This window comes from Homarus americanus, unplaced genomic scaffold (genome assembly GCF_018991925.1).
Source record: "Homarus americanus isolate GMGI-L3 unplaced genomic scaffold, GMGI_Hamer_2.0 scaffold15682, whole genome shotgun sequence".
Lineage (NCBI taxonomy): Eukaryota > Metazoa > Arthropoda > Malacostraca > Decapoda > Nephropidae > Homarus > Homarus americanus.
The window spans coordinates 6592-30057 of record NW_024752436.1 but is presented as its reverse complement, the minus strand read 5'-3'; the positions used below and the strand labels follow the sequence as shown (position 1 = coordinate 30057).

Here is a 23466-nt window from a genome sequence, read left to right as displayed (position 1 = left end):
ATGGATATAGAATCATTGGAAAGAATTCAGAGGAGAATGACAAGACTAATCCCGGGCATTAGGAACCTTGAGTATAGAGACAGGTTAAAGCACCTTAATTTGCACTCCCTCCAGAGCGTAGAGCGAGGGGCGACCTGATAGAGGTGTATAAGTGGAAGTCAGGGCTAAACAAAGGGGACATTACAAAGGTGCTCAAACTATCCAACCAGGAGCGAACTCGTAACAATGGTTTTAAATTAGACAAATTTAGATTTAGGCGTGAAATAGGTAAACACTGGTTTGGAAACAGAGTTGTGGATGAATGGAACAAGTTACCAAATATCATCATTAACTCGAATACGCTGAATAGCTTCAAACATAGGTTGGATGCTTATATGAGCAATCGGGGTTGGGTGTAAACGGGACCGCCCAGTATGGGCCAATAGGCCCGCTGCAGTTTCCTCCATTCTTATATTCTGTTGTTCTTATGTATACAGAAAGCCCACACAGGTAGACAGTTTCATACACTTTTTATCGAATCACCTGGAGTCTACCAAAATGTCAGTTTTTTCTGCTATGTTCTTAAGATGTCTGAGTATTTGTGACTCTGAATTTATTGACGATGAATTGAAACACATTCGTTCTATTGCACAGAAACTTGGGTACCCTTCTGTGTTTGTTGATCGTTGTTTTAAAAGGGCTAAAAAATCCTTTCATTCCTCTCAAACCAGACAAGTTCCTACACTTAAGAATATTTTGACTCTGCCCTATCGTAATGAATTTGTCCCGTTAGTTCGGTCCTTCAAGCTACTAAATATTAATGTTGTTTTCAAGTATGACTCAACCATTACCAATATGTTAATAAGAAATAGCCCAAGTTTGAATGTAAATGGAAGTGTTTATTGTATTCCATGTAGCAAATGTAATTGTAATTATGTAGGACAGACAGGAAAAACACTGCAGCTCAGAATCAAACAACATAAGTACAATATCAGAACAGCATCTGAAAGCAGTGCCTTGTTCGTTCATGTTAGGAATAATAATCATCCCATTGCTTGGGAAAAAAGCTTAGAAGTATTTAAATCATCTTGTGTCACAGAAAGACTTCTGGTTGAAGCTAGTTTGATTAAGGAATTAAAATCAATAAACCTTAGTGATGGTCAGTTCAAAACTGATAATATGCTACATAAATTTATTTGTCAGTGGCCCAAGGTTAAAAATGCTTTGAAAACCTTTGATCTAGATGTATGATAGTTATTTAGTGGGTCCCTTATTTTTGACCTGACCTGACTAGTCACGTCACCCCCCTTCTCTTAAGCTCCTCTATGTGTGTGTTGGTGTGGGGATTAGTGGATGACATCATTATGACCTGACCTCATGTTTTTAAGGTCACCCTGTATATTTAAGCCTCTCTCTGTCCATGTAATCCAGTTGCCTCTGAAGATGTCTTGAATAAAGACGAAAGCTAAGGTGCTCCGTTGTTTCCCTTTTCTCGTGTGATTTATATATATATATATATATATATATATATATATATATATATATATATATATATATATATATATATATATATATATATATATATATATATATATATGGGGATAGTGATAAATTCAGACAGTGACTTTGAACACCTACAAAGAGATCTAGATACTTACATGAGTGGTCAGTAGACTGGCAAATGAATTTTAATACTGATAAATGCAAGGTACTACAGATAGGGAAGACGAATACAAACGTTAAGTATAAACTAGGTAACACGGAAATAGAAAACTCAGTTTGTGAAAAAGATCTAGGTGTATTTGTTAGCAACGACTTGAAACCTAGAAAACAATGTATTAGCGTTCGCAACAGGTGGCGGTGTAGCAGTGTATATCAGGGTGTCATTAAAAAGCTGCAATAAATCAAACATTAAAACAAATAGCGACAATGAAAGTATTTGGGTAGAGATTGGTGAGGGCAGTGAATCCGTAGTCATTGGTGTTATATATAGACCACCTAATTTGAGTAGGAACGATGGTAAATTGCTATGGGAGGAAATAAAGAAGGCATCTGATAGAAACAATGTATGTATTCTAGGCGATTTCAACTTTTCAGGCATAGATTGGAAAAATCAACTTAGCGATAATGAATCTGAAGATTTTCTAGAAGTAGTACAAGATAGTTTTTTATATCAATTCATAAACTCGCCCACTAGAGGAAATAATATCCTCGATTTAGTTCTCAGTAATAATGAAAATCTAGTAAAAGATGTTGGGATTGGAGACGAACTAGGAAACAGTGATCATAAAGCCATATATTTTAACATAATATGGGATGGCAGGAAGAAGGAAAATTCGGCCTTGATCCCGGATTTTAGGAAGGCTAATTACGGTAGCTTAAGGAGAGACCTAAGGGATGACCCTATGGTCAAAAGATTAATCCCCCCCACACCTCCGGAAACTGTCAACTTAGGACGGGATAACCCCGAATTTAATTTAGCAGCTACTTATGAACAATTTATTGCGACAATCAATAATGCCCAAAATAAACACATCCCTAAAAGAAAATTCAGATCGATACGGAACCAACCAAAATGGATGAATAATAGACTCTTAGATCTTCTAGGGAAAAAGAAAGGAGTATATAGAAAAGTTAAGAAAGGCGAAAATCACTTACTTGGTTACTATCAGAACCTAACAAGACAGGTAAAAACAGAAATTAGGAAAGCAAAGAGAAATTATGAAATCAAGGTAGCAAACAAATCGAAAAATAACCCCAAAGCTTTTTATCAACTGTATAAATCAAAGGTTAGAGATACAATAGGTCCCCTTAAAACTACGACAGGAGAAATGACTGATGATGAGTTAGAAATGTGTAGTACGTTAAATAGTCATTTTCGCTCCGTATTCACAAATGAAAACCTAGCACAGTTTCCAGAAGTTCATAAGGTATATAACGACAGTATAGAAAATATGTTGATGAATATCAATATTACTAGTAACGATGTGCTTAAAGTAATTAACAAATTGAAGCCTCATAAATCGCCTGGTCCAGACGAGGTATATGCTAGAATATTAAAAGAATGTAGAGATGAGTTGAGTAATCCATTAGCAGTTTTATTTAATAAGTCATTAGAATCGGGCCTAGTGCCAGAAGCTTGAAACTTGCAAATGTAGTTCCGATTTTCAAAAAAGGTGATAAATCAATTGCATCAAATTACCGTCCCATTAGTCTCACGTCAATCATAGGCAAGTTGCTAGAGTCAATTATTGCTACAAAAATCAGAAGCCACCTTGAAACATTCAACTTAATTCATTTTTCTCAGCACGGGTTCACCCAGGGACGTTCTTGTCTTACAAATTTGCTTAGCTTTTTCTCAGAAGTATATGAAGAGGTAGATAATGATAAGTCATATGATATAATTTATTTAGATTTCAGTAAAGCATCTGATAGAGTCTCATGAGAGATTGATATGAAGGTAGTTAATATGGAATAGGTGGATCAGTATTAAAATGGATTAGGTCATGGTTAACTGGTAGGAAACAAAGAGTCAAAGTATAAATGGATTAAAGTCAGATCAGGGGTGCGGTCAAAAGCGGAGTTCCCCAGGGATCTGTATTAGGCCCCCTGCTGTTTGTTATATTCATTAATGATCTTGATTTAGGTATAACTAGTAGGATTAGTAAATTTGCAGATGATACCAAAATGGGGAGAGTGATAAATTCAGACAGTGACTTTGAACACCTTCAAAGAGATCTAGATACCTTACATGAGTGGTCAGTAGACTGGCAAATGAATTTTAATATTGATAAATGCAAGGTACTACAGATAGGGAAGATGAATACAAACGTTAAGTATAAACTAGGTAACACGGAAATAGAAAACTCAGATTGTGAAAAAGATCTAGGAGTATTTGTTAAGCAAAACGACTTGGAAACCTAGAAAAACAATGTATTAGCGTCTGCAACAAGGCAAACAGGATTCTGGGTTCATATCTAGGTCTGTGAGTAACAGAACTGCTCACGTTATCTTGAAACTTTACCTAGCATTAGGTGAGGCCACACATGGATTAGTTCAGTCTCTGGTGTCCTTATTATAGAATGGACATAGATTCTTGAGAGAGTACAAAGTAGAATGACAAAATTATCCATATTATTAGAAACCTTCCATAAGGAAGAAAGACTGAAGAGCTTAGGCTTACATTCATTAGAGAGGCAGAGTTAGGGGAGATATGATAGAGGTGTACAAGGGGGTAAGTGGGATTAACAAGGGTAAAATGGAAGATGTTCTGAAGCTCAGTAATAACGAAATAACTAGAACAAATGGCTTTAAATTAGATAAATTCCGATTCAGAAAGGATATAGGCAAGCACTGGTTTGGTAATAGAGTTGTGGATATGTGGAATAGACTACCGAGTGCTATAGTAGGATCGGGGACGCTAGGGAGCTTCAAGACGAAGTTGGATAGGCACATGGAAGTGCTGGGATGGGTGTGAAAGGGATCTGCCCTGTATGGGCCAGTCGGCCTCCTGCAGTATCCCACTTTCTTATGTTCTTATATATATATATATATATATATATATATATATATATATATATATATATATATATATATATATATATATATATATATATATATATATATATATAGATCAGATTCATGTGGGTGATGTCACTGTTCACTGCCATGCAGGACAGAGGTTCGTACACAAAGAAATACATCATATTCATTGACAGTACATATAGGTCAGATTCATGTGGGTGATGTCAAGGTTCACTGCCATGCAAGACAGTGGTTCATATACATTGGACGTCATATTCTAATTGAAGACTAATCAGTGTGGTCTGGTAAATTTGGGATAAACAGCAAGAATGTCCCAAAGCACCTCTGATTCAATATAGTAATTACAAAGTTCATGATACAATAAGCCAGGTGGCCTGAAGTCTTTGACAGTGTCACATTCAATAATATAGTCTTCAAGTGTATGCTTTAAAGGTGTATCACAAAGTTTACATGCTGAGTGTTCCGGTTTGGGTACAGCGTTACTAACTAGCATGATATTTGACTGTGTGTCTGGGAGAGGTAATGAGAAGCACCTCACACACAACAGTTTTTTGTTGTTGTTGGTAATTTTGTGAGGTTTAGAATGTATATTCCATTACAGCGCAGGGGAGACTCCAGGGCCCAGGGAGAGAAAACAGACTGGGTTCTACAGAAGGCGACCTACTTGTGAATGTGTTAGATATATATATATATATAATGTAATTCAATGGTCGTGTCCTCAGGTTCACGCAGTGTTATGAACTATATTAAACAGAGGATTAATTGGTAAACTCTGATCAGACGTATATAAAAGTATATACATTGCTATAAAAAAAATATATGCTCTTTCTTCCGAATATGACTAAACTACCTCAACAACGTTAAACCTACACAGTTAATTCTGTATCAACAAACCCTCACCACGTTATGCTGTTAGTCAACATGACCATGATTGCCACGAAGCAGGTTACCAGGTGAACCTAATCACGAGTGTTTGTGTTTGCTTTGAGGACTGTGAGAAACGTTGTCCTTTTATGCTAGAGACTTTGGGCGCTCTTCCTTGTTGTTTACACTTCACAACATCGGTGTTTACCGTCTGGTCTGTTATTGGTCTATGAGTGTAGTACTTTGTTTATATTCGTAAAAGTTGTTTATTTTCTGGCTACATACAGTATTATTTTTACATAAAATGATGATGACTTTTGTAATGTATCATTTCACTTTCTTAAATTACTAATATGTTTTTTCATAATCATTTGTATCTTGCAACATTCAGAAGAAAATCTTTTTACTTGATGAGCAGATGTATAGTGGATAATAGTATGAATAAGTTGTAGGAGAAAAACACACGTTCAAAATATCAACTGAGTAAGATGACCAGAGGATAAAAGATACACACATAAAGTATTGATGAATTGGTAAAAACAAGTATTACTGAGTGATGACTATTTGTTAAGCTAGAATGAATAACCCACAGGTAAACAAATAAATACAAAAAAAGGAAGAATTGGCATGAGAGGTGTTTTGATTCCATGAGGTGATATCCTGAGTCGACGGCCCTGAGTAACGCGCTACATTAAGTAAATCACTATTATAACAACGATTTCGTTTTATGTGCCCAGGAAGTATTAAAACTTTTGACTTAACGAGGGTATTGAGGAACGGGTGGTCCATAGAGGTTGAGAGAGAGAGAGAGAGAGGCTGGCTCCGTGGTGGGAGGCTCAAATTAGGATATCAATGTTAAATTTAAGCCCAATCAAAACAGGTGTCGTTTTAAAGCCTAACAACATATAGTGTAGCACTAAGGATAACTTAGCTTAGTTTAGGTTAAGATAGAAGGACAAACAACTACCTTATAATTAATCTTTGCTTTCGTATTCTTTATTTTCACTCAGAACATGAGGCCACTTTCAAAACATAAAAAAAATATCGACCATTTATTCGTGATGTTATTCCCGCAGCAGCACTGACTACACACTTGTGTATTTTTTCTTATTTACAGATTATTCACATTAGATAACCTAACGATATAAAACTAAATTAAACTTGTTAGTATATATAAATAAATAAATATATATATATATATATATATATATATATATATATATATATATATATATATATATATATATATATATATATATATATATCTTGATAAAATCACACGGGAAAAGGGAAACAACGGAGCACCTTAGCTTTTGTCTTTATTCAAGACGGAAGCTAAGGTGCTCCGTTGTTTCCCTTTTCCCGTGTGAGTTTATCAAGATTTATCTTATCCACGTTTTCATTGTGGATCTACATGATATATATATATATATATATATATATATATAATAATTTTTCTTAAACATGAAGAAAGTAAAGTAAAAAACCATTTTCTCTCTATTTTACTTTTCGGCGGAAGGAAAACCATTTTTGGTGGAACTTATTTTGCTAATTAACCGAAAAAGCAAAGGAAAATACAATTTATCTTTATTTAAGCTTAAAATATTTTTCCAAGGAACGAACGCAGTGAAACGTAGGTGGTGGTCTGATATTTTGCTTATATGAATGGCAGTAGATATCAGCATTTCGTTCTTGAGCTGGTGCAAAAATTATGTAATATTAGTTTACTAATTATACTTGTATCAATAAGATTATTAGGAACCTTATGAATTGTTCTTTCTATGCTTTTGATAAAATATTGTTAAACTTTCTGTTGATAGTGAAGAAAATTTACTTAAGAACTCTTTATTGTTTTGCTTTCATGTGTTCTCTTCACCCCAATGACTTAACAAATTTTATACACTGTATCTGCCAGTGTTGTTCTTCGTTGGACAGGCTGAAGCGTGTGAGCCTTCGCCGCTGCTCTCTTGAACTCCCGCCTCCGTATATTCGTAGAACAAATTAAGTATCCTTATAGGAGTAAACATAAAATATTATAGGAGAATGCTTTACATCGTGGTATACTTTGAAGAGAAGTAAAATTATGATTTATTTTTCATACAACTAATGTTTTAAGAAATCTGGTTTCAGTAAGTAATATTTAGACAAACACATGAAGAAAAATACATATAATGTGTGTGTGTGTGACAAAGTTATACAGTTGCCAGATATTCTACGTTAAACTGTGTGACGCGCTTGTTTTTATTATATATTTTAGTGAATTTAAAAAGAACAATAACCTCTATGTAAAAAGGATCTAAGACCATACATGGCGTTGTGTCTCGTTTGCATCTAAGAAGATTGGGTTCATATCCTCTACTATGGGAGTTATAGAGTCATAAAGGGCGCGCTAGGCTGTATCTGAACCATACCTTGGCTACCATCTCTGGCCTCCTGCCTCAACATTCGTAGGTTGAAGTTTTTTCACCAATGAACGTCTCTGTCTCACTGAACTACGACATGAACTTAGTCTACCATAAACTGTTATCCTGTCTCACTGATTCTTTTGAAGATACGAGACAAAGTTATTGGCCAAAATATTGTATAAGTTGTTTTGAGATTCGATGTAAAGTAAGGGCGCTTTTTATTTGTCTTTTACATCAGCGTTTCTTTATGGGGAATTAAGCTTTGAACTTAATAGCATAGTAGGCAGATCCAGTCATAATATTTTTTGGTGTAATCACAGAGTTCACATTCTTTCATAAACACATTCCTCTAAGTTTGGATTCTCAAAGATTCGTTCGTTAATTTTCTTTTAGTTGGTAGAGGGGCAGTATTATGGGTACTGTAGAGTCTCAGTATTACTTTGACGTCATTCTTGTTACCCTATTTTTGCTTTAAGGTAAGTGAATCAATATGTTGTGTTATTACATCATAAGTTTGCAAAAAATGATAACTTACGTATCATTGAGAATCCGTACACTCAACTCTGAAAAAATGTGAGGAATTTTTTTATTAGTTTCCACTATGTATGGGATGACACTTTATGGAATATTTGCATGAATGTACGAGTACTGTGAGTATCAAGGGGTACGCCGGCTACAAGTCGCTGGTTTCATCCTGGGGCAGTACCAGCTATAAATGAGTACTTTGCGTACTAAAGGTTTTGTACCCACACCATACCCAATCACACCTATGGACCTCACTTAATTTATAGTGAACATCAACATTTCGTAAAGTGCAATGTTTTGTAACTAAATTTATGTTTGTGTTTAGTACCGTAACATGAAAACAATAAAAGTAACTAAATAAGTGAAAAAAAGTTGAAAATATTGAACAGAAAGTGACAATTCAAGCCATGTATCCCACACAGTGTTAACCAAGCCATGTATCCCACACAGTGTTAACTAACCCATGTATCCTACACAGTGTTAACCAACCCATGTATCCCACACAGTGTTAACCAACCCATGTATCCCACACAGTGTTAACAAGAATGACAGGACTAATCCCGGGCATTAGGAACCTTGAGTACAGAGACAGGTTAAAGCATCTTAAATTGCACTCCCTCGAGAGACGTAGAGTGAGGGGCGACATTATCGAGGTGTATAAAAAGAAGTCAGGGCTAAACAAAGGGGACATTACAAAGGTACTCAAACTATCCAACCAGAAGCGAACTCGCAACAATGGTTTTAAATTAAACAAATTTAGATTTAGGCTCGAAATAGGTAAACTTTGGCTTGGAAATAGATTAGTGGACGAGTGGAACAAGTTACCAAGTATCATCATTAACTCGCATATGCTGGATAGCTTCAAACATAGGTTGGGTGGATATATGAGCAATAGGGGCTGGGTGTAAATGGGACTGCCCAGTATGGGCCAATAAACTCGCTGTAGTTTCCTCCATTCTTATGTTGTTATGTTCCATGTATCCCACACAGAGAGCCTACCCCTCGTCACTACCCTGGTGGCCATCATCGGTGGGATTGTCTTCCTCATCGTCGTGGTCGTTGTCATCGTTCTCTTCAAGAAGAAGGGCAAGGGGTATAAAGGTGAGTTTAAAGTGACATGTTCAGGGGTGTGTCTTGTTTAAGGTGACGTGAGTAACTTTTTGGTGATACTTTATATTACGTTGATATAGTCATAATTCTGTGTTATTTTAATCATCATCATCCTCATCATCATTGTCACTGTCACTGTCATCGTCATCATTATCATTATCATCGCATCGTCATTGACATTGTCATAGTCAGTCATAATGTAATACAGGTAAATTAAGTGTGGAAAGAATAGGTAGAATTTATACTAGGGGGATTGTAAAGTGAGGAAGGTTGGTAGCGTGGCCAATTAGTTTATTTAACTTGGTATTATATTCTTAGGGGAAAATATTCTAAACACCAATTCTAAGTACAGCTATTTATTATTTTTCACAATGGCATGGACACATTAATATATTGACTTTACTCGACAATGACTTTCGGACACAAACATGAAATAGATACACTTCCCAAAGTAAGAAACTCACCCTTGGATCCCTCTGACAATGACTCACGTGTGACGTGAGGGAGGTCCAGCGGCAGGGGGATGTCAGCAGGTTTGGCTGGACTCTGTCTCCTGTGGGAGACTCTGCTAGCTGGGGACTCGGTGCTGGAAGTGGGGAGGGAAGTCTCCCTTCCGACCTCGACTAGTGTCTTCTGAGTTCTGTCTCTTCCTGTCTGACTCTGGGAAGGAGCTATTGGCCACTTCCCTGTTACAATAATAATCCCCGTGGAAAGAGCTGCAGTTCCTTTATATTGGCTGAGACAAGCCGGCAGATGACCTCTCCTAATTAACACTAAACTGGTTAGATCTGGGCGGCTGTGTTTGCCCAGGTGCTTGGTCATGTCGCCGGTCGGTAATGCTTCCTAATTATTACCACCCGGGTGTGTCTTGGCTAGGTGTCCATTCTTTAACACGGTCATAACGCCGGGTTAACTCAGGTACCTTGTCCGTGCCCTCTCCTGGGTCAGGTCTTAATCTCACTGTAGGATGTGTCAACTTAAGTGGGTGGACACCTGCTCATCTACTTATTGTTATAGGCGCTGTTCTTCTCTGAGCTGTAAGCTATGGTCTGATAAACAATCATTACAATAGTCACCATCATATCATCATCATCATCTAAATCATTATCATCATCATCATCATCATCTTAAACATTATCATCATCATGATCATCTTAGTCATCATCATCATCATCATGATCATCTTAGTCATCATCATTATCATTATCATCATCATCATCATCATCTTAATTATCATTATCATCATCATCATTATCATCATCATCATCATCATCATCATTAACTGTAATCGTTATTAAATTTGATAATGTAATTTTTTTCACTGAGAGTTTTGCTGTGTTGAGCATTAGTTTAGGTAAGTGCTTTAGGGTCAGTTTTTTTTGGAATTTCTTCCTTTTATCTAATAAAAATCCAGCCATTATGAATTGATTTTCCAACACAAAACACACACACACACACACACACACACACACACACACACACACACTACTACTACTACTATTTTTTTTTTAAAGTGGCCTCCAGCCTCCCCCAATAGCCACACCTTCGCCACCATTTAATTACCTTAATATTAAATATCCTAATACATAAGTAGCTATCCTATATGTGTTAAATTAGTTGAGCCGCAGATCTATGCAGTATTCAGTGACTGCAGCCTCATAGTCAATATCTGCAGCAGTTGTCAGAGTTGGGGCAGAAGCTCTCGTTCCCCTGAGGCAGAGCAAAGCCGACAGAAAGAGAGAGAAAGACAGTCGACATCTCATCCAGGCTGTAACATAACTTCTGGGCTGCTGCTTCTGTTCGGAGATCACCTCTGCGAGTCTGGTGTAGAAACATCTTGCCCTTGGTCCCATCCCACCAGAGGTTGTGAACACTAGAGGAGTGAAGCTGCCTTGATCAACGTTTTGAAATCTCTCCCCATACACCCTTTTCTTTTCGTTCTCGTTCCTCCTATGTGCAGCATTGAGAACTAGGTTACGGTGACATGCGGCCATGGGATAAAAAATCCTGATGTGGAAGAAAGCTCGCTGTCCCCGCGTCCAGAATCCTCGAGCACTGACGTCCACACGGGCTTCGTTAGATGTGTTTGAAGTTCTGTGTTGGAAGATCTCACCATCCAATAGAAGGAGGGTCGGTTCTACCATGACATCACGGCAGATTTCCTTCAACATATTTGCTGTGAGGTCCCTTACCTCGTCATGCCTCATGCATATGAAGCCCCCTTTCTTGCACACCATGGCGTGATCGCCATCATAGGAAGAGCCACACACGCATTGGGAGGGCAAACCGTACCTTAGAGCAATGGCATCTGTAAATTCTTGTTTATTAAGACTGAAACCATTTACCCTTATCGGTAACGTAGTTAACCAGTTCGAGGCGCCCACCTCCTGCATTATAGCTACTTTTTTTTCAAATTTTCTGGTACCTGCAGCAACAGTTGCTGCAACTTATCATTTTGGCAGTGCTGTCGATCTGTCGTAATGGACCTACGAATCTTATTTACTTCACTGGTATCCACTTCGCCTGTTGCATTCTGGGCTATTATGTGGTCCGTGAGGGCTGCTGTGAGCTTTAGTGAATTTTGATGTTCAGTGGCAGCAATCTCCTCTGGATTGGTTAGTCCCATCCCTCCCAGTCTTGATGGAAGGGCTTTCTGCTGGGGTTAAGTCAGGGTGTTTCACTAATTTGGGAATGAACTTGACACTGATAACTTCTTCCAGAGGGTGGAGGAGGTGTCTGATATCAGGGATAGTACGCATCAGGTAGTTCCAACGATGCTTGACTCCATGGGTGAATGCAGCAAAGGCAGCATGTGGCTCTGTGTTAGGAATCTCAGACAGAGCTTGAATTTCACTAACCCACTCATTCACCTTTCCCGCTACGTACTCGGTCTTGAAGTCCGTAGTGCCAATTACTGCGCCTAGATGTCTTTGGCTGTCATTAGTTATTTTGACCTCACTTCCGCCAAAAACCTCCATTGCCCGTTCATAATGTTCTGACTTCACGATGAGGAAGGACTTGCTGGCGTTTGGGTGGTACCCTATTTGTGGACCTCGCGATGTTACCAAGTCCCACCACTTTTTGATGCCCTCCACTTTTCCTGCTCCTGTAAGGTCATCAGCATATGCCACTTGTTTGACCCCAGTTGTTTCAAATTTTATTTCTTGTTGGAGCACTGATAGGCCAATTGCATACATTGCCATTGCAACGGGGTCCCCCTGTGTTGTTCCCTCGGTTGATTGTAAGATGGTATCACCTCTTAGAGCCTTGTTGTTTACTATATAGAGGTCTGAAGGATTCCTATACGAATTTCAACATACATTGCAAAGCTTGGACACTTGATCTTGATGTTGTGCAGTGCAGCCTTGCGGTTAAGTATGTTGAATGCGTTTGAAGCATCCACCAGGAGAACGGCTTCACAGTCACGCTGCTCAAATATCGTTCTCATGGCGTGAATGGCCGCCTCCCCACCAGCCTGGTGGCCAGCACACACTTGTAGGTTCCCTGCTGCTGCCCTGACATCATCCTTTACCACCTCCATTATGCATTTTCCGATGATCCGCCTCATCACTTCCCCCACCCCTATAGGCCTACATCCTGGTTTCTTTTCCAGAGGAATAAGGCGGCAGGCCGTCAGGGCCTGGAGGTGATGGCAGCGAGAGGATGCAAGCTTTCTTGCAAGGGCGGCAATGGCAGTGCAGAGATCGCTTACTACAGGGCCAAACTTGTTTGTGCTGAGGATAACTCTCCAACCGTTTGCATCCAGACCTGAAGGGCCGGCTCCTCCTCGAGTCTTCAGTGCCTTTTTCCACACCATCTCTCCTGTTATTTTCTCGAACAGGATAGCGTTTGGTGGGATATAGACACCCTCGAACCTGATTCCTTCTTCGTCGCTTGCAGGGGGATGTTTCTCTTTCAGTAGTTTTAATGTCTCTCTGTTTATTGGCATCACCCCACCGGAGGATTCCTCTGTGAGAGATCTTACCGCCAGAGACACTTTTCCCAAACGCATTTTGTTTCCAAATTTTCTTGCCACGTCATCGGTGTTTTGCTTTCCGTCACCCGTAATTTTTAGTCTCTCCTGCAGTGTTCTTGCTTCACATAGGAGATCATCAAGGGCCCCAGTATGCCACATTGCCAATCTTCTCTTCATTGCCGCCACATTTTCTTTGTGCTTAGTCTTTGTGTGTGTCCTCTGACAAAATAGATGTGGTATTATTGCCAGTATTTGAAGAGCAAAAGGGGGCGAGGAAGCGGTCCTGAGTGTAATCAGTCATGAGGCGAGTCATCTCCCGAATCATTTCTTTGGTGGCCGCACACTTGGGTGGTTCAAATACGTAAGTGGGCGACCACTTGACAATTTCTGAGTAGGTTTCTTTGACCCATTTGTCTGCATTTTCCATCGACATGCCATTCCACTGAGGTGGCTGTCTCTCATTCTCCTTATGGACATCTGCTACTAAGGGAGCAGCATTTATTAGTACTACATTTTCGGGTTGAGTAGACTCACTGCTATCATTTAGGATATCATCGGGTGGTTGGGTCCCGGCGATATCCACTGTGGCCACTGTGTCGGCTCCCTGCCACGTGGGTTCCGACACTGGTCTCGCTTCTTGCAATCCACACATGGTCGGTTGTTTCTCGCACAAACACAATTTGTGCAGTTTTGGTTCGGGCTAGCACAGACGCAGCAATGAATGTTACCAGGCATAGTGAACAGCACCTTGGGCGACAGATACTTCCGCCTCCGACCTCTGCTATTGGGCCCATACGGACGAAAAAACTTGATCTTATGAGTATGGGGCACAGAGGTGATGGTCTGGCCTGCGGTGTCCGAGAAGTAGGGGCATACGCGCGCGCTTGGTTGTGTCGGGCACCCCCCATGTGGGCGACAATCCACACATCAGAATAATCCACTGGGAGCAAGAATTATCACACCTAACACTTGTTTATGTAACCATGGCAGAGATAACCACTATTTCTATGGTCTCACTGATGTAATATTAGTTATATATACTCACTTGGTCAGCCGACACTACAAGAAGTGGCCGTTACTTGAGATGGAGAGGCAGGGGGAGGGCGACCGCAGGCGCGAGGCACTTGGCCCCATAGGGGCGAGAGTCGTGATGCCACTCCTGCTAAAGTAGGCATATCGACACACTGGCACTGACACTTGGCAACTCCAGTCACTGACCATTCAAACACTCACAGGCTTACTTGAAGATCGCCGGTGAACACACGCAATATTTGCGTTTAATGCCGAAAGGGATGAGAAGAGCCGTCGGCGACGATGCTCAAGGTGACATCCAACATTCATCAACACTGTGAAATTCTCGCTCCCACAAACTGAGTATATCCCCACCAATAACACTTTAAATCAGGGAAGGCACCCCAACACACCCACGCCGCCCGGGCCTCCTCTACTACTACTACTACTACTACTGCTACTACTACCTACTTTGCTGTCACTCGGAATCGAGTTTGACGATCATCCGGCTATAATAATAATAATAATAAACGGTTTATTAATAGAGTTGCAGCCGGTGGCTGAAAATATACAAACTTACATGTGATTTAGACATAATGATATGTGTTCAATACATTTACAGGGCTGTACAGTACATAAATCAGGAGTTGTTTATTATTTTAACAATAGATGGGATGGTGCTATTCTTATATCTATCAGTGCAGGCTCTTCTGAGCTGAATTTTGTTGTAGTGGCGGACTGCGAGAGGTGGGCGGGGGACTGCCGGTGGCAGTAGGTGGCGATGACGAGGATGGTGCAGTAGTCCACTGCCAAATCCTGCTAGTGCGTGGTGGTGGAGGTTACTGAGGGATGGCATTTCCAGGGTGGAGAGAGCGTTGTTATAGCCCGAGCAGTCTACGCCGAGCATGATTCTGCTATGTACAATGGAATGAGTTATAAAGGATGTTACCTATGTTGGTGAGTTCTAAGGTGACTAAAAAGGCTGATATGGGACCGGCAGTGCAGTTCACAGATGTTGCACATGTAGAGGGCTACATCAAGTGCGGGAGGGGCGGCGGCAGCGTCTTTCCGATGTTGGTGCTTGTCTGTCTCGTTATGCAGTCGGGCTAATTTGAAAGTATGGACACCGTCTTGTGTGGTGCTCCTTCAAGCGTTACGGTGTGGAGTAGCCGTCTCCAAGGTGAGGGGGGTCGATTTGGCATTTCTTCAGGTTTGTCTTAAGACTTTCCTTATACCTATTCAGTTGCCCGCTGGCATTACGTTTACTATTCGTTAGGTGACTCTAAAGTAGGTGCTTCGTCAGTCTACTGTCGTCCATGCGAGCAACAGGGCCAGTCCAGTGTATTTGTTAATGGATAATGGTAGCCTCGATGCTCCTACAGTTGGTGTCAACAGGAATACTTCCATTTGTTCCATTGTCTCCCCAGATAACTCGGGGGATGGAACGTAGACTATGTTGGTGAAAGTTTCCAAGTGCCTTGAGGTGCCTCCTGTATGTGACCCATGTCTCACTGCCATACAGCAGGGTGGGTAGGACCACTGCTCAACATACGTGAAACTTTGTAGATAATTTATGTTTCTTACAGCTGAAGACACGGTTTCGGAGTGTGCCAAAAGCTTGAGATGCACATCTGATCTGATGCTGAAAATCTTCATCGATGGACAGGTGGGAGCCGATATACCGAAAGTGGGTAACAATAAAGAGGGTAGTACTGTTAAGCTGGATCGATGGTGGAGGTGTGGCTGAACCAAAGGCAGGCTGAAAGAGAATCTGAATCTTATGTACATTCACTTCAAGGCCGAAGTGTGCATACACATCTGAGTAGGTGTTCAGGATCTCCTGTAGGTCTCGTTCAGTGTAAGCAACAAGGGTGAGGTCGTTTGCATACTAAAGTTCAGTAAAGGAAGTTGCCAACACATTTGTTCCTGCCTGGAGTCATCTAATGTTGAAAAGAGCCTTCATCCAATACTCGATGTCCACCACACAGGCTAAATTGGCACTGGCATTATTAAGGAAGGCTGCCAAGAAAATGGAAAAGAGAGTTTGTGCCAGGACACATTTTTGTTTTACCCCCGTTTGGATGAGGAAGAACTCAGATTGGGTGCCATTATGCAGGCCACTGCCGTTCATGCCATCGTGGAGTTGCCTCACAATGACGATGAATTTTAGTGGGCAGCCAAAACGGCTGAGGGTCCACCAAAGGGCTTCCCTGTTGACTAAGTCGAAGGCCTTGATTAGGTCGATGAAAGCCATGTACAGGTCAGGACACTGTTCTCTGCACTTTTCCTGCATCTGGCGGGCAGCAAAGATCATGTCAGTAGTGCCACGTCATGGTCTAAAGCCACATTGAGATTCAGGGAGGAAGGCCTCCGCCTCGGTAAGAAGTCTGTATAGGAGGACTCGGGCGATAATCTTGCCGGTTACAAACAGCGGCGAGATCCCGCGGTAGATGCCACAGTTTGATCGGTCTCCCTTGTTCTTATAAATATTGACAATGGAGGCGTTTTTAAGAGCTTGGGGGATTTCCTCCTTTTCTCATATATTCTCCAGGAGAGAGTGGAAATGGTTGGTTAGCAGAGGTCCTCCTGCTTTATACATCTCGGCTGGGATTCCATCTGGCCCTGTGGTTTTGTTATTTTTCATCTGTTTGATAGCAGTAGCTATCCAGGGATGGAGGACAGCTGTGGTGGGTTAGCTCTGGATGCTGAAGGACCTGCTGAGTAGTCAGTACATCCACAGTGGTGTCTCGGTTGAGCAGTGAATGGTAGTGCTCTTTCCATTTCTGAAGGATGCCTTTTTCGTCTTTAATTACGGAGTTACAGTTGGATGAGTGGATGGGAGCTGCGCCATGTAATGACTGGCTCATGAAATATGTTAGTGGAATTGAAAAGTTCGTGCATCTTGTGTTTATCTGCAAGTCTTTGCGTTTCACATGCTTTATTTCTAAACCATTCGTTCTTTAGATTGCGAATTTTGTGCTGGGCCGCCGCTTTCTTCTTGTGGAAGGAATCAGTTTTGTTCCGAAACTGAGGGTCATTTTCATCAAACCAGTCCTGGTGTATTCTTTCGATCTGGCCGAGCGTCTCTCTGCAGGTTTTTGTCATGACAGTGTCGAGAATACCCCCATTGGGCACTGGGATTTGAGTTGTTTGTTGTCGGGTTGTTTATCAGCCCCTGTTCGAGATGCTCTCTGAAAGCATGTGCTACCGTTGTATCCTTCAGGTGCTTAGTGTTAAAATCTCTTCTGGAGGCTTGTTGTCTTTACCATTTTGAGGCGACGTGAAGCGAGAGTTTAGCTCTGACGTGCTGATGATCAGTGACACAGTGGTCTGAGCCATGTATGGCTCTGGTGATGAGGACATCTCGGCGATCTCTTTCTCTGACAGTGATCTAGTCAATGAGATGCCAGTGTCTGGATCGTGGGTGTTGCCACGATCCCTTGAACAGGTCGGCCTGCCTAAACAAGGTGTTGGTGATAGTGAGGTTGTGTTCAGCACACTTGCTAAGCATGAGTTGGTCGTTGTTATTACATTTGCCTATCCCATTTCTCCCTATGGTTTGCTGCCATATGTCAGCATCTCTTCCAACTCTGGCATTGAAGTCACCTAGGAACACGACCTTATCTTTTCTGGTGTTGGCGTAAATGGCTTCCTTGATATCATCTGCATCCAGTGTTGGGGCGTATGCACTGATGAAAGAAGGTATGACGTGAGTGATTCAGTGGGACTCGGAGCATCTTGAGGCGCTCATTGCTCCCAACAGGCATTTCAGTTACTATGTAGGATGGATTGGCGAATGGCAAAGCCAACTCCATAAATGTGATTTCTCTCCGGAGCAGGCTTATCATTTCAGAAGAAGGTATAGTCAGACCCTCGTTCTATGAGTCGACCCTCGTCTGGGAGCCTGGACTTACTATTGGCTGCTATGTCAATGTTATACTTAGCCAGCTCTTTTGCCACAAGGGCGGTTCTTCTTTGAGGATGCTCATTTGTGCCAGTATCCAGAAAGGTCCTCGTATTCCATGCAGCGACCATAAGAAGTTGTTTATTTTGTTTTTACTTTAATCTGTGATTATGATTATGTTTTCGACCGCAAAGGAATGACCACACACACACACACACACACACACACACACACACACACACACACACACACACACACACACTCACACGCACACAGAATTCCATTAATGTACTTTATACATCTGGCTTCTAAACATTGTGTGGTAAATCCAGCCTGATGATAACATTATGTAGGTCTGTGTTATGTTGCGACTCAGGTGTGTTCATTTGTGAAGACCGGGAGTCATAGTGGAGTTGCCTGGAATAGTACACCTAGCCCCGAAAGTAGCAGATAAAAGTGTAAAATGTACAGTACATAAAGTTTTCAATTCATATATAGTTAATACAGGAACGGCGTGCGGTGGCCGAATGTGCATAGAGCGCTTGCCACTTATTATATGGGTCGATAGTTCATACCTTTGGCACCCTAAGTATATCTATTTGTGAGTGTGTACCTAACTTTATGATTTAAGAAGTTAAGGCATTCGATTACAGTGTCGGTCTCATTACCCTTAATTGGCCATTAGGACTGTGAGACCCACTTTCATTCGCTTGATTTTCTGATTTGTAAATCGATTAAGGTAAGAGTTTTGTAAATACTCAACTGAGATGATAATATGCAAAACTACTCAGGTAACTAATTATCAAAAGTGGCAAATGATTGAAAATATTAACTGACTGTAGTATGTGATTCTCAATACATCTCGATACTAAAAATTGAACACTGAAAATATAACACAGAAATAACAGGATTTTCCTCAGCTTACAACAAACTAGTCATCTTTAAAGACCCTTCCCACCCCTGTACCCCCTTCAACCCATCCCCTAACAACCCCGACGCCACTCCCGTCACTCATTCCCTTCAGCCCCTCCACCCCTTACCCCCCCTCCCCCTTCAACCCCACTCACTCCTTCCTAACCTCACCCCTCCCTTTCAACCCTGACGCCACCCCTCAACCCAAACCTTCAACCCCTCCCCCCGTTCCTTCCCTTTAACCCCCCTTCCTCCCCCTTCCACCCCAGCCCCATTCTCTAGAAACTGTTTTTTCTGGTGTATCAAAGTTTTAATCGGATTTCCCATCAACTTTGATCTTGTTATGTCGTCTCTTTATTTGTTGTTCTGCTTCTCTACCACTTTTGTCTCTGTTCTTTTTTCTGCTAAAGTTCTATTTTTTTTTTCACTGGATTTTTTATGTTTTCTTTACTTTTTTAATTTCTATTTAATAGTTTGTTCCTCATGTTTCTTGTTATTTTTCTTTTGTTCCCTATTTTTTCTTTTCTTTTGACCTCTTTCACTTTCTCTCTCTTTTTTTTCTCTCGTACACTCTCTCTTTTTCTGACTCTTTTTTTTATTTTTCTTCACACACGCACACACACACACACACACACACACACACACACACATACACTCATTTCCTCTCTCTTTCTCTGTGTCTCATTGGATCATTTCCCTTCTTTATCTCTCTTCCCATCACCGTTACATCATCACTTGTTCATAATTATGTCATTCTATCAGATCCTGGACTGGAGAAACACAGTATGCGCTCCAGCGACAGGTCGTCCATCCACGACTCCGTGCTTAAAGTGGAGACTCGGACAGCAACTGGCAGTGATCTCTCTCCCTCCGAGGACGACGACTACAGCTCCCACGATGACTGGGAGGCCTCTGACACGACCATCTCCAATGCTCGACGTAACCATGACCGGTTCAGATACTCTACTGGGGACTATAGCGACCCCATGTTCCCGGTGAAGGTGAGAGAGAGAGAGTCTAAATATAGATATGTCTGTATGTGTATGTCTGTGTATGAATGCGCACAGTATGTATATTGATATTCACTGCAGTCTATGTGGAACAATATAACAGTGCTTTATGGTTGGGCTTTTGATGACTCTGGCTGGAGCAAGTATTTTGCCTTTCATATCTTGCTTATCGAAATTCAGCTTTAGTGCGAGAATATCATAGTTGCCATAATTTTATAAGCGGAACTGTACAATTATTATTATTATTATTATTATTATTATTATTATTATTATTATTATTATTATTATTATTATTATTATTATTATTATTATTATTATTATTATTATTATAAATTTACATCATAGTTGGTATATATCAAAATCACAAATTCACTTGTGTTGACCAGCAAACAAATTATTTTTGATATATAGTTAAAGTTGTCTGTTTTTTCTCTCTTAAGCAGGACAACCCCAACAACAACAGCGGGGGATATGTGCAGTACGTCGACTACACCCGTGACTACAACCCTCCTCCACCCATCAGTTACAACCGAAACTCTATCTACTCCACTGGTGCTCCACTAAATAATGTAGATCCTCGCTACTCGGCCACCTACGGAAACCCCTACCTGCGTGTACCCTCCAGTGCCAGGGGGGGCACCAATATTTACGGCAGCACTGGAGGCATCGAGTTTAATCCCTTGTCGTCTGGAGGAGGAAGCACCACCACTCCTGGAGGAGACACTGGAGGCGTCCCCCAGAACCTCTATGCCGGAGGAGCAGCACAGAACCTCAATATCAACAATAACAACCTCAACAACATGGCAGTCAGCAACACTAGTGCTGCTTATGGCCACATCGGTCACAACCGTAACAACCTGCGGTCCAGCACTAATATGAACAATCAGTACATAATGGTGCCACAGGCAGAGTCCAGGCACGGTGTTCATGGCACACACATCTGAGCTGCAACTGGCCTTGTATGATTCCAGGAAGATCAAGATTTAATCTCTAACAAGAGCTAGATACTGTAGTACTAATTAGACAGGTAGAAAGCAACTCAAGTACTAGGTGTATGAAGCAGCTTTCATGATGTACCTCGAAGGAGTCAGCACCAGAAAGTGCTCACAATGCATGACTCAGAGATAAGAGTTTGTCTCAGAATCACTCAGGAGGCTGTTACAGCACTGCGAGTTGTATTTAGAGAGCCTAATAGGCAAGAAGGTGTTAAAAGAATTGCTCAAAATAAAAGTGTTCTGTCGCTGAGCTCTCAAAGTGTTGTTCTTGGGTCAGGTAATTAGAGGTAACGCCCTCTGGTGTCTCACTCACCAAAGTTTTTGTAAACCAAAGATAGTGTGTGTGTCTGGACCTTCTGTAACATGTGTGAGATGGAGTTATGCTGCTCCCACTCTGCCAGCTGTACAGAGTATGTGGCACACCTCATGATGGGATGGAAACTGGAGTCTGTTTTCTTCAGTGTTATGCCAGTATTTATGAGCTCCCAGTTGGGGCCTCAAATAATAATACAATTAATTAGTTAAGAATCTTAGGAGTGAATTCATCAGTGTTAATCAAAGAGTATTACAAATGAGGCGCCAGTACAGTAGTCGGTAAGCTGAGTTACAGTCTCTGAAGCACCAGCTTATTATAATAGTTATGAGTGACATTGTCCTCCTCACTTCCCCCACAAGGATATACTGGAGCTGCTCAATGAACCACATTCTACTTACCGGGACAATGATTCCAGAATTGATCAGAGTAAACAAATTCAGCGGTTTTGCCAAAGATCTAGTTCAGGGTTTCAGTGTGTATCCAACACGCTCCCGGATGTAAATATTGTGATTTTGCTTTAATAGTTTTCCCTGCTACTGTGAATAAATTTCCCAGGAGCAATCACATTGACTGTTTTAGACAGCAATAAAATCAAAAACTTCCTAATAAACCTCAGTTAGGGGATAACTTGGAGTCATTCTTCCGGGTGGGTTACGTGCTGGAGCCTTACGAAGCCTCTCATTATTGTGGTAAAATATTCATGAAGAGTGATAGTCCGCACTGACGAAATTTCACGAAATTCTCGGGTCAACCGAATTAAAGCTGGCAGGGTACTAAGTGTGTGTAAAGACAGTATATATATTGTAACCAAGAACGGAAAAAAATCTAGTGTAAATTACAGTACAGTGTTTCAGAATTATTCATATTTCCGTTATTCATACTAAAATGCATATGAAAAATTATAAAATGATTTTGAAAATACAGAAAAGTTCCAACGCCAAGGCTTATGTACATATTTATAAAAGAAATATATGAGTGATTCCAGAGGTGGCAGTGGTACTGTGCCAGGCTGTAAATATTACTGTATACAAAAATCCTTCCACTGTCATTCACTTATTTTCCATTATCATTATTCAACTCTCTTCCAAGGGTTATACATTATTGTTAATGTTCGGTGAGGATAATTGTTATTACTAAACTGCTGGTGTATAATGATGGTGATTACAACATTCTTGACATAATTGTTTGGTATTATATTTTCATTGATAATTGGCCGTGTGTGGCGTCAACTGCGTGTGTATATATACATACGGTTAGGCTTAAGAAGTCACAATGAATGATTTTCACTTTGAATGAGTGTTGTTTCTAGTTATAAATGTGTTATGAACAACTAGTCAATATAAAACATGTAGGAACAAAATAATGAACTTTTATTTTCGTAGTTGATGTAATGATTCACAATTAAAACTTCCTGCTATTGTATATTAAGATATGGGAAATAGATTAAATATTCTTGTCAAACATATAAACTCCGGGATAGTTTTTGTTACTCCTCAAGCTGATTAAACTCACTACATAACCTCACCAAACTTGAAGATAGACAGGAAGTTACTTGGTGATATAGATCAAAGGTGTAAATAGTCCATTGTAATCAAGATTTTCATTTGTGCTTCCCTTGCCCTCCAGTGAGGCCAGTGTATGACTTTGTTACATGTTTTAAGTATATCTCAATACATTTTGTAAATAAAATGTAAGGATTATATTTACTTTAATTACCTCAAAGATAATATTTTTTCTATTATATTGTTTTTATGTGCTGTTGGAAATTTGTCATGTCCTCTCTTTTAAAGTGTCATTAAATTGCCGTCATTCAGTTCTAAGGTCCCCCCGAGAGCGTCCCACTACTGTTCAAATTAGACTTGCTTCCTTTATCAACCTCCTGTCCAGATCAAAGGCTAAAAGCTGAAAAAAATA

General features: G+C 40.5%; 1 protein-coding gene across 4 annotated transcripts in view; it reads left to right on the top strand.

Annotated features, from left to right (window-relative positions):
* The window catches only part of LOC121855089 (irregular chiasm C-roughest protein-like), a 222377-nt gene extending 199125 nt beyond the window's left edge, over window positions 1-23252 (top strand). For 3 of the 4 annotated variants that reach the window (XM_042349917.1, XM_042349919.1, XM_042349916.1), the window contains 3 exons: window positions 9309-9419; window positions 19994-20232; window positions 20682-23252. In XM_042349917.1, the coding sequence (XP_042205851.1) occupies window positions 9309-9419; window positions 19994-20232; window positions 20682-21185 (854 nt within the window). In that variant the 3' untranslated portion in view covers window positions 21186-23252. The remainder of the gene's footprint in view (window positions 1-9308; window positions 9420-19993; window positions 20233-20681) is intronic. The other variant, XM_042349918.1, reaches the window with a different exon arrangement.
* Window positions 23253-23466: the final 214 nt, after the last annotated feature.